We start from the raw sequence: 12,738 nt of genomic DNA, 5'->3' as shown, positions 1-12,738 counted from the left end.
GGAAAGTAACATTATCAGCAGAAATTAAGTTCAAACTTTTGTGAATCTGGACTCTAAATCACGGGTCAGAAAGAGCTCTCTGCCCAAAGTATTCATTAAAGACTACATGCCAAACTAATGCTGCTTTCCAAAAACCTCCTCACGAACTTCCCTACTGTCATTGGAGGAGAAAAATAGTCACCTTCCGAACATGGAGTTGGTCCACCACACAGTGGAAATAATCAAGTGGGATCGACTTGATCTACTTGAAATATATAACTCCATACAACAGTTCCTCCTTGCTAAGCAGCACTGCTCTCCAGCTGACAATTGTTGAGTCACTTCCTCATGTACGCACCAAATTTGACTATTGCCATAGATAACACAGCAGCGGAGAAATGCATGGTTATGCTTTCAAGTTACTTTGCACACTTTTTTATTGCTGTGTTGATGCAAAGCCTTACCCAGCTTTAGACAGCAGTTAACATTCCTGTTGCCTCAAAGGAGATAAACAGTTGTCCTCCATTATTAAAAGAAACCTGCCTGGCCAATCCAACAGAATCTCCGAGACCTCCAATCTGAACACAACAAAAAGATTTCTACATGTTAGACAAGACCAACTCTATAGTGCAAGTAAATGATTGGATCAACAGTTATATACCTGATATCTTGGTGCAATCTAAGACTTTGGCAAATAAGCCAAGCATGATAGCATCGGTGAAATTCATAGAGGGAAAATCATTAAGCAGGACAAGAGTTGAAAGCAAGAACTAAGTGCACTTTTAGAATCCACAGATCAGTCATTTCCATATCTCATTTTTCTTAAGGCAGATATTTCAAGCAGGAGAGTCAAATGTGGTTTTTCAGATATTCCTCTTTGGTCTAATGTTCTGCTGTCAGGGGCATGAGGCTGATTTCTGAGTTCTGACTTAACCCAAGGCAAAACTCTCTGGAAAAGTTCATGTAAAATGCTACTGCTCATGTAAATGCAAAGCAATCTAAAGATAACAGCACTTTCACTCTTCTTGGAAATACCTGCTAAAGTTGGTAGCTATGATTGAAAAAAAGACAATGAACTCAGGCAGGTGCACACTGAAAAGCTGTATGTAATGGAAAAAAATGAAAATGTCTTACAGCAACTAAATATTTAACAGTTTCAGCATTAGTTTGGGGTGTTTTTTTGCATTGAAGTTTCATTTCCCAAAGTAGAACATCATAAACCAATGAAAGCCATGTTTCTGGAATTCACATTGAAATATGCTTTCTTATTCATTCTGTACAGATGCAAACAACTAGGATTCCTTTTGTGGAAATGGCCTATTATACAAGCACCATGAGATCAGCTGTAAAAAATTTTTCAACCACAACAGTAACTTCAGTTTGTACAGTTATTCTTGATAGATGCTAGAAAAAAAAATACACCCAGAAGAAAAAAGAAATGAGAATAATGATTTTACATTCATAGTAAAATCACTTATGGAATGAGGCTCCCCTCTTGATGGATCAGTGACAGGAGGTATGTTAATTAATATAGCAATGAGCCATCAATATGGTTTGCATAAGTAAGCTGTTATAGACAGAATCTGGAAATAGGTTGGCAGAGGGGAACAAAGGCAGAAGTATCTTCAGTCCACAAAGAAATGCATCACTAACTGATTAGTCTACACGGTGGTATGAGGCTTTGACACTGAATTCACTGCTTATCTTCTTAAGAATTCTTTTGACAGTATCTTTCAACTATGAAAGACGCATTTCTGAAGGGAGGAAATTATAAAACAACATATTTTCCACCGTTCTGATGAAAAAGGCTTTAGGAACATACCAAGAGTCTCTTATCTCCATGCTTATTTCCATCCCATTTCTAAAATTTTCTGAATTATTTGGAAGGTACTCTTCATCTCACTCAAAACTTGATCCAGCAAGAATCTCAGTGACTCATTATGCCTGGCACTCTGCACAATGATTTCTCTCCCTACAAAACGAAACCAAGACCTTATCAGTCAGACAGGGTGGAGCAACAAGAAATGATAGTACCACCTACACCCTCTTGTTCAGTGCTCCAGCTGTTGAAGGGCATCACCATAGCTGCATAATATTTGTCTTCTGATAGCAGCCTCAGCACAAATTAGGCCTCTGTACAGAGCCTTTCTAAATGCAAAGACAACCCCGTGATGCATTCATAGTGTACAACACACTTCTGTTTTATTCAAGGTCATTCAAAGTTAGGCCATATAAGTTGGATGTAAAATTCACTGTTTGTTACAAAGGCATTTCAGATTTTCATTTCCCCATACACTGGGAGACAGGCACACAGCAGTCTCACGCTGGAAATGCGAGAAGTAGTAGCTGAAGACAGCGAGATCTATTCTGCTGTCAGTCACATCAGAGAAAATCAGAAAGAAAGGACTCCACAGGAGTCAGTACAGAGTTACACTAATGTTAAAAACAGAAATGAAGACAGAACTTAGAGATTTAATCTCAAATCACACTCTAGAGATCTGCGTGTTTGAAGGATCAACATACCGTTAACCAAAATGATTAAATTTATTATACATTCTCAACTGAAAGTTTGATGAGGTCGTTTCAGGTGGACTCTTTTACTCAGCTAGGGATATGTCAATCTGAATTGCCAAAATATGATAAATTTCAACATGATTCATTATTTATGAGGTTATTAGTACATTTTAAGTCCTGAAAAGAAAACTTACTGGAGCGTTTGTACATTGGAAGATGCAGCAAAAACATCAATCACTGATATCACTTCTGCAAGATGGAGAACAGTTTTATCTCTGCTTTCCTAACCAAGGAGTTCATATAGGAGTCACAGTGACTTGGGACAGTCAATCAAAGCAGTGAAAGACACATGGTTAGAGTCTGGGACTGCCTTTCACAATGCATGATATGTCACCCAGATCACCGAGTCCAGGGTCCAAGCCTCCTCTTGTTTACATCAGTTGCAAATTTTGCTTCTTTCAGCAGATTTTGAATTTCCGATTTACATGGATAGGATGAGGGAATACAACTCTCCATATATATGGCCTGAATGTTTTCCTCATCCACCTATGGCATCCAACCCTAACATAATCTCAGTTGTTCCCAAGTGGGGAAAAATGGCCCTTCTCTATCTGAATAAAATATTGACATTCTCTCAGCAGGAGTAATAACACTTCTCTGAGACAGCTATATGCTAGAGAGAATCTTCATCTGTATCCATGTCACTGCTTGGCTTGTTCAGTCTCTCAAATTCTTCTCCATCCTGCAAAAAACAAAAGGAGAAGAGAACAATGTCAGCAAAAGCTATTTTGTTAGTAATACAAAAAAAAAAAAAAAAAAATTAATTTTGAGGTTGTCACATATCAAAATCCTATAATTTAGACTCCTTACAGTTTCTTAGCATTAAATGGATAGAGCACTCTCTGCTGGTTGCAATGTGTATTACAGAACATGTCGGTACATGCAGACTTTTAAGTACACAGGCATTAACTCTTCCTCCTTCTGAGAGGGACTGCTTAGCTCAGTTGAACTGCAGATATATCTAAGAGCAAGCCTTCCCTGTCATGTTCTAGACAACTAGATTACTACCTAAATAGTCCCCATGTTCCAGAAGATGAGCCGTCAGGAAAAAAAAACCAGTTTGGTTGAGCAGGGAGATATGGGTGGACATCAAAAAGAAGAGGATTGTCTATGAACTTTGGAAGAAGGGACAGGCGTCTTGGGCAGACTACAGGGAGCAGGTAAGATTGTGCAGAGGAAAAATCATAAGGGATAAAACCCAACTAGAGCTCAGACTGGCCAAGTTGGTGAAAGATAACAAAAAATCTTCCTATAAATACATTAACAATAAAAGGAGGATCAGGGAGAATATTCAGTCCTTATTGGATGCAAAGGGAACAACTGTGACAAAGGATGAGAACAAGGCTGAGGTACTTAATGCCTTCTTTGCCTCAGTCTTTAATAGCAACGAAAGTTGTTCCCTCTGTGTACAGACCCAGGAGTCAGAGGAGCAGAATGAGGCCCCCATGATCCAAGAGGAGGTGGTTAGAGACTTCCTTGCCCAATTAGACACTCACAAGTCTATGGGGCCGTATGGGATCCATCCAAGAGCACTGAGGGAGCTGGCAGATGTACTTGCCAAACCCCTTTCCATCATCTTCCAGCAGTGCTGGCTAACTGAGGAAGTTCCACTTGACTGGAGGCTGGCTGATGTTATACAAGAAGGGTCAGAGGGAGGATCCAGGAAGCTACAGGCCTGTCAGTCTGACCTCAGTGCCAGGGAAGGTTGTGGAACAGGTGATCTTTAGTGCTATCATGAAGCACATGCAAGAGAACTGTGTGATCAGGCCCAGTAAACATGGGTTCACGAAAGGCAGGTCTTGCCAAACTAACTTGATTGCTTTCTATGAGAAAGTGACCCATCTACTAGATAAGGGAAAGGCTGTAGATGTAGTCTTCTTGGACTTCAATAAAGCCTTTGACAGTTTCTCATAGCATTCTGCTTGGGAAACTGGCTGCCTCTGGCCTGGACAGGCACACACTCTCCTGGGTGAAAAACTGGTTGGATGGCTGGGCCCAAAGAGTTGTGGTAAATGGAGTTAACTCCAGCTGGAGGCTGTCACAGGTGGTGTCCCGCTGGGTCCAGCCCTGTTCAATGTCTTTATCAATGACATGGATGAGGGGATCAAATGCACCCTAAGTAAGTTTTCGGAGGACACTAAGCTGGGTGGAAGTGTCGATTTGCTGGAGGGTAGGGAGGCTCTGCAAAGGGATCTGAACAGGCTGGACTGCTGGGTTGAGGCCAATGGCATGAGGTTTAACAAGGCCAAATGCTTGGTCCTGCACTTGGGGCACAACAACCCTATGCCGTGCTACAGACTAGGGGAAGAGTAGCTAGAAAGCTGCCTGAAGGAGAAGGACCTGGGGGTCTTGGTTGTCAGCCGCCTGAACGGGAGCCAGAAGTGTGCCCAGATGGCCAAGAAGGCTGATGGCATCTTGGCTTGTATCAGAAACGGCGTAGCCAGCAGGTCCAGGGAGGTTATTCTTCCTCTGTACTCGGCACTGGTGAGACCGCACCTCGAATACTGTGTTCAGTTCTGGGCCCCTCACTCCAAGAAGGATGTTGAGGCTCTGGAGTGTGTCCAGAAAAGAGCAACGAAGCTGGTGAAGGGGCTGGAGAACAAGTCTTACAAGGAGCGGCTGAGGGAACTGGGGTTGTTTAGCCTTGAGAAGAGGAGGCTGAGGGAGACCTTACTGCTCTCTACAACTCCCTGAAAGGAGGTTGTGGAGAGGAGGGAGCTGGCCTCTTCTCCAAAGTGACAGAGGACAGGACAAGGGAGAATAGCCTCAAGCTGAGCCAGGGAAGCTTCAGGCTGGACATCAGAAAAAAATTTTTCACAGAAAGGGTCATTGGGCGCTGGAACAGGCTGCCCAGGGAGGTGGTGTAGTCACCATCCCTTGAGGTATTTAAAAGATGGGTGGATGAGATACTCAGAGGCATGGTTTAGTGGTTGATAGGAATGGTTGGGCTTGATGATCCTAGAGGTCTTTTCCAACCTAGTGATTCTGTGATTCTGTAAATTAGGAAAAATAAAACTACGAAAGGGCCTGGACTAAACACTTTGTAAGGAAAAAAAAAATGTGTTAAAACTCTGTATTTAAACTCTACCTTTTTTTCTTCAGGTTTTTTTCTTGACTGTTACAGTAGAAAGAATAATATTAAATATATTAACTTCTTCATGGTGTTGGCTCAGCTACACAGATTTATCAGTTCTACTTAGCTAGAATTATTTCCCAGGCATCAACTTCTGGATGCCCAGGAGTAGTAAAGTATTTTGGTTACAAAGGTTTCAAGAGAGGATTTGTACAAAGCTAAAGCTGCTCCCAGGACAGTCTACAGTCACAGCTGGAAAGCAGTGACTTCATGAACTGAAAAAGTGGCACGTGCAAAACAATACCTAATGAGTTTAAAAGATTTTAAAAAATACTGTGGAGTTTTGGTGTTTGAGTTCAGGGATGAGTGCAGTCACATGCAAAATGAATCTTGCAAACATTCCACAGAATAGAGGTGAAACAAAAAAGAAAGCAGAAGAAACATGCACTGAAAAGCCTTACCCCACTTGACCTCTCCCATGCATCTCCTTGGACGAGTTTGCCCCTTTCCCTCAAAGTGGCATATTCCAGGCACCTTGGTTTACTGGCATTATAGATGAATATGGAGAGAAGTACTACAGGTGCTTCCAAAAAGAACTCCAGAGAAGGCCTGAAGTCAAAAATGACAAAAGAGACTGCGGTGATGATAACAGTAGTGATCTGAGCAGTCATAACATGGAACATATTGTCTCGGAACTTCAAGATGAAGGCTACAGACAGCCCTAGGAAAGCTGTGACAAATATGAGAGCCACTGAAAAGATGTTGTGCCCATAGAAGAAGCCACAATTCTCTATCAGCCTTCGGTCCTTAGTCCGCAGCCCCAGCATCAGGCCATTGAAGAGCACCCCAAAAGCATAGAGTTTGCTGTTCTGCACAAAGATGCTTTCAGCAAGCTGATCCCCATCTTTCAAGATCTTTTCATTGTAGATGTTAGCCAGGGCAGAAATGAAACACTGCACTAGAATAAGCAGATGGCCCAAGCTAAGACGGAGAGGTTTTAATGCTCCTGCCATGGTACTGGTGACATTCCACTGGAAGCTGTGAAGGAAACTTGGTGCTACGCAGTTGCCCTTTTCCAGGCATGCTTCCTCAGGTCCAGTATAGAGAAGGCAGTGGTTAGACAGACTGAAAAACATATTGTGATGGAATCCGTGTGCAGCCAAGCTTTGATGATGTCCTCCAGTTCCAAGAGTCAGGGCAACGATGGACAGGAATAAAATCACCAGAGATGCCCATTGTACCCAAGAGAGCTTTCGCCTAGAAGTAGACAAAAAAAAAAGCCACCAATTTTAGAAACACAGTGGCACAAATTAAATAACAGGAGAACAAGTTCTATTAAACACATAAAAGACATCATGGCACAGAAAAGGAGACCGACACAGATGCAAAGAAAAATCCTGGCTTTTCAGAATTGACAGTAAAATGCCAAAGCGCAGCATACTTTTCTATGACAATGGGGCCCCAGTCTGGTGATCACAAAACCACAAAATGGCATATTCCAGAGAGATAGTTTAAGGAGTTTTTCAAGATCATGTTGGTTCTAGATACTGGCTGCCTGATCACGTAAAAGCAACTGTTGTCTCCATGGGAACATAGATAAGAAGAAACCACAGATGTTCAAATAATTACCTGCTTCTTTCTTTGGTAATCTTTCACTATATTTTACTTTTCCCCCAAGATTTTGTGCTCTTTTCTAGTATTTTATGACGGTAAATCAGATAAACCTATGAATTCAATTTATAAGACTGTTCGAGCTATTTATACTTTTTTTTTTTTTTCACTCAAGTGAAGTCTGTTTATCTTCAGGAAAATCAGAAATTTGGAAGATTAAGGAAACTGTCACATCACAAGAGTCATAAAAGTAAACAGCTGTGAAAAAACATTTCAAGTCGGACTATCAGACACTTTTGGTATATTAACATCTGTAGAAAAGGCATCTTTGCTCTACATTCAACACAAGTGACATTTCGAGGAGAGCGCAAAGTTAATATCCATTTCCCTGTCAGTCTTTTCTGAATCTAAATCACATCATCAACAGCACAAATCGGGCAAAGTGGAACACATAGGACAGAAAGTCTGGCTTTTGTCACATGAATAATGAAGAAGGAACATATAAGTACTTTTTGAAACACACTGTGCAGTTGACCGGTAACCAATCAGGGCTGGCACAATATTACTAAAGACACCTCCATCTTTCACAATTACACATTTCATCCCCTTTTGTTAGCCTACATTTACATTTAATTAAGAATAACAACAGACTGGAAAGAAGTACTGCTGATCATGAAACATGAGATCTCTCCCCAAGTTGGTATAGCCACAAGAAAAGAGAATCACCATTCCCATCAGACAAAGAAAAAGAAGATAGCTTAAATTCTTCATACTGGCTAGGAAGATAGAAAATTTCATTTATTTCAGTAAATACTACTTACTTTAGCACTATCCTGAAGAGAAGAGCTGTTGTTATAATGACAAAATTTGAGAAGAGTACAGCCATTGCCTAGAAGGAGAAGCATCGGAACAAAGTTATACTCCAGACAGAGTGTGGGCATGAAAAGCCTATTGGATTCAAGTCTCCACCTTTTTGCAAGGTGCCAGAGTGAAAAGCATCATCCTGGTACTGAATTTTTTTCCTTACCAAAGTGGTAGAATAACAGGCCCCTAAAATGACATTCAAGTCCCATTTCAAAATCTTAAGCAAAATACAGAGACTAAAGTTCCACTGTAATGAGGCAAGCGGTATTGAAACAAAGATATGAAGAAAGTAACCCAGCAGAAAACTTACTCAAAAAAGAAAAGAGTTTAGTTTTCAGTGAGATCAATTCCCCAGCCAGGCTGACCAGTCAGCTGCAAAAACATTTGTGTCAGGACAAAGGAAGAAGTTACTCCAAAATGAAAATAAAAAAAAGAACAGGGGAAGGTGAGGCTCCTTCCGGCTGCAGTGCCAGCTTGTAGCGTTCATGAAATCCCAGACTTGCACAAGGCAGTTGTAGAAAATAAACTTCTTGCATGTCAAGTGCATTTGCTGTATCATTTATAATTAAAGGTAAGGAGGTGCTTGGCTTGAATTTTCAAGACTGCAACTGTACTAAAAAATCCACTTGTTTCAAAGCGCAACTGAAGACAATCCTATGATCCCAAGTTGCAAATTCCTTGTGTCAATGACTGTCTTTTTTGGTCTCTGTATTAGACATTCTATATTGGGGCACTGGGCCAAAAAGAGGCACTTTTAGGCCCTGCAGTTACTGTTAAAGATCAAAATCTACCAGCACCAGCAGGGGAAAAAAAGGTTCTTTTTTGGGGTGGAGGTGTTTCCTCAATTGTGTTTTATTCATGACTGCCCTGTGTAGTCAGTAGATGCACAAAAATCTAGGCATCTAACTCTTTACCCCAATTCAGCCTTAGAATGAGATCTTTTTTTTTTAACAATTTTAAAGAAAAACATAGTCTGTTTTTTCTGCTTCTGAACCCATATATCTTAAACTTCATCAGCATTTCCACATTCAAAATTCTGTAAAGCAGAGTATTTTTCATTCACTACAGGAAAAGCACAGGCCATTTTCCCATTACCTTAGTTCCACTCTATTCCAACACGATATCTGCTCAATAATAAATATGATAAAACACCGAGACACAAGGTCTCAAGTAAGCTGAAGACTGACACAAGACTTATGCCTAAGAAACTACAGCTTAATTTTCTGTTTGCAAGATTACAACTCAATAAATATTCACGTTAGGTGAACACTGTGGAAGGAGAAAAATACTGAACAAACAAATGACCTGGAACTAGCAGAAATCACTCTGGAAAAAAAGAAGCTTGATGCAAAATGTACAAGTGTTTCATGTATATTCTGGTTTTGCTTCCCAGTCAAAGCCCTCCATCCTACACCTCTGGTAACCTAATATGATCAAAATCTATAGTTGAATAGTTATTAGGAATTCATCTTGAGTTGCTTTGTTCTCTGAGGCCTCACGAGACCTTTGTCCTAGGAAGGAATAAGAAAAAAATTTACCAAAGATCACTATGCCACTAACTTACATGTCACAAATTAAGCCTCTAAAAAATAGAAAATGTAGCCACTAAAGAGTATCCATAGTTACAGCTGAAGCTTCAAGCAAAAAAAAAAATCTCATAAGACCAACTCTGTACTTCAAACAACTGCTCACCCAGGTACTGCTTAGTCCCAAACCTCTTTAGTTTGCAAAGTCACGTGAAACCAAGTTCAGTCAGGTATGACTGCCTTCTTTCAAGCATCTTGCCTCCATCTCCTCACTTTCATGGTTTCGTATGCTGTCAAGATATTCTAAGCATTTAGTTATCTCTCTTAATACTTGTTTACCACGATAATGTTACAATTTCAGCTAACCCTCATAAAACATATCCAGTTAAAAGTTATAAGACATGAAGAGTTCTGAAAAAAAGAGGAATCTTAGAGCACATGTTTGGAGAGGAGAGAGACAACGTTTTTGGATGTGCATGTGCATGTGTTTGTAAAATATATAAGTGGTATATTTTACAAAAGATGACCTTAAGTTACCCAAATCAAATTGTCTAAGAAAGCAGTAGTGTTTATGTAACTTTCCCCACATCAGGCCCTGCTATTGCAAACAATATAGCTGAATTCCCTTCCTAAAATTGAAAAAAACAAACACCATCAAACACCAAACTCACTCCCCCCATAACAAACCGCAGAACTAAGCACCTGTGCATGTTATTTTAAGATATCTGGCTCTTGAATTTAATCAGATTTTACCAGTCAGGTCCTATTTTAGACTCTGGTACGTCCCTGACAGAAGTGCATACCTAAAAGGTCAGCACTTTAAAAGAGAAATTCTGAAAGAGAAGGAACAGAAATATTTATACTTATTTTTAATGTCAAACAGGCGCAGCCACAGTATTTTATAGTGAGTACTAACCATCCGCTTCAATCCAACTTCAAACACAGATTCCGAACAAAAAGTAGCTTAATACGAAAATAAAAGAAAGCACAAAATCTGTACTATTTCCTGAGCATATGCAGATTAATCCAAAAGGCTGAATGTAGCTCGAAGAATTAAATGCTGTGCTTAAAACTAGCTAATATACAAATGGAAAAATTAAGACTCAAACAGTTTTCTTCCTCCCCTCCTCAGTTACACTTACTCCCTCTGTTGGTTTCCATTTACACACTTCTCTTTGGAATCAGTGAAGAAAACAAGTCACCATGTGAAGTCACATACATAAAGTGGTAAAAGCACTATAGGCACAGAAGCACAGAAAAGTGTGGCTTATATACTTGCAAGAAGAACAAATGCATTGAAAGAGAAATACAGAGTTTGAGAAACCAAAGGAGAGAAAGCACTGAAAAACTGCCTAGTACTTAAGGAACTCATCCTATTTCTGCATCACTTCGGATGAAGAGAATACATAGAGAATCTCTCCTCCACTGAGAGATGTACAACACTGATCAGAGGACAAGAAAAAGGGAAGATCTGGCTGGTCAAGTAACATATCACTCTTTTACCTCCAAATCTTGCCTTGCCAATGTTACAACTGTTGGTACTCCAACAGCAACGCTACCTACTGCTAAGACATGGAAGATACTTTATTCAGCATATGCATACTTACTGGCTGGAGGTAGGACAGTACGTAGAAGACAATCAAGTTATCCAAAAAGTAAAGAAAGGCAGGAATGGACCATTTCATGGAATTCCAAAAATTCTTCCAGGAAAGACATTCAAAGGGATCCAAACAACCCTCTGAAAGGAAAAGAAGGACATCTTTCTTATTATTGAAATACCATTCCCTTATAACAGAATAGGTAGCATTGTTCTGTTTTCAGGAACACCATTGGACTGAAAAAACTAAGGTACCACAGCCCTTTGGCAACATAGAGGACAGATCCAGGGTGGAACACACAGCAAGAGAAGCAATTCTGTGTCTATGGGCATTGATGTCCTTCCTCCAGCAGAGAAAACATCAAGGAACTATTCACCCCCATCAGAGTATTTGTCCACTGGGAGCAAAAATTCAATTATCGACGATTCTTTAGAAGGCCAATAAGTGCACCCCAAAGCCCCTACACAGTAGCGACATCATTATTGATTACATCAAATCTAGAACTGGAACAATAACAGCCAGTGGATCTGTCCATATAGTGCCCAAAGGACAGTCAGTAACATCAGAAATACAAAATAACACAGAACTCAGTACCTGTAGCACACAGCAAAGATCTGGGTAAAAAGAGAATATATGGGAAGAAGGAAGTAATATAAGGTAAGCAGGAAAAAATAAAGGACAGACAACGATATTTACTCAGGTATTCAGGGCACACACTTTAGGAGGAAGACCATGATAAACCATAGACTACTCTAGAACTGATGACACAAGTACTTTGTTAGCACAGATTTAAGACCACACAATATTATCTAATCCTCTTTGGAGCCAACGACACATTAGTTCACCAAAACTCGACATCTGAATGAAAGAAGTAAAAAAGAAAAAGGAAGTAAAAAAATGAAAGAAAACCAGAAAACATGTAATCATAAGTAGCCAATGATGGCAAACACTGAATATATTTACTATCTTAGGTATGGCTGTACTAAATGGTGGTGGTAAAAATTTCATCTGCTTGCCAGAGCCATGACTGTTAGACAGAGAAGTGGACAAAATCATTGCTTCAATTTAACATGAGTCTCCAGTGCCTGACACCCTCTTCCAATCTAAACAACTGTTCTCTACCATTTTGAAATGTTATGAAGTTAACCTCCATCCCTTTTACATCAGGGCAGAAAAATCCAAGAAACAAAAAAGACAAATAGCCTGCAATACAAAACAAGTAGCTAGTGAAGCCTGACATCAGTTTTCCTGAGCAGCAGCCCCAAGATTTGACTTCACAATAAAGCTACACTGAGTTATATGATTGATATATTGCTTCTGACTGAAATACCACTACGCACACACAAAGCCCCTTCAGTGGAAGATGGCAGTGCTTTTAAACAAAAGTGATCCTAACAACAGAACATAAAGGCCAGTCCTTGAGCTGGTGCAATTTATGAGTCTCTGTTCAGCTACAACTTTACAGTGAGGTGGCTCATATTATCCTAGCTTTCTTATACTGTGTTAAAATTCT

The 12,738-nt window shown here is 40.0% G+C and overlaps 1 protein-coding gene across 2 annotated transcripts in view; it reads right to left on the bottom strand.

Moving 5' to 3' along the window:
* Window positions 1–21: 21 nt before the first annotated feature.
* Window positions 22–12,738, bottom strand: part of SLC35A5 (solute carrier family 35 member A5) — a 16,714-nt gene continuing 3,997 nt past the window's right edge. The window contains exons 4-7 of one of the 2 annotated variants that reach the window (XM_054056780.1): window positions 11,235–11,365; window positions 8,059–8,126; window positions 6,088–6,883; window positions 22–3,235 (exon numbers count right to left, since the gene is read on the bottom strand). In XM_054056780.1, the coding sequence (XP_053912755.1) occupies window positions 3,167–3,235; window positions 6,088–6,883; window positions 8,059–8,126; window positions 11,235–11,365 (1,064 nt within the window). In that variant the 3' untranslated portion in view covers window positions 22–3,166. The remainder of the gene's footprint in view (window positions 3,236–6,087; window positions 6,884–8,058; window positions 8,127–11,234; window positions 11,366–12,738) is intronic. The other variant, XM_054056779.1, reaches the window with a different exon arrangement.

This window comes from Cuculus canorus, chromosome 1 (assembly GCF_017976375.1).
Source record: "Cuculus canorus isolate bCucCan1 chromosome 1, bCucCan1.pri, whole genome shotgun sequence".
NCBI lineage: Eukaryota > Metazoa > Chordata > Aves > Cuculiformes > Cuculidae > Cuculus > Cuculus canorus.
This window is presented reverse-complemented; position numbering and strand designations above follow the sequence as displayed.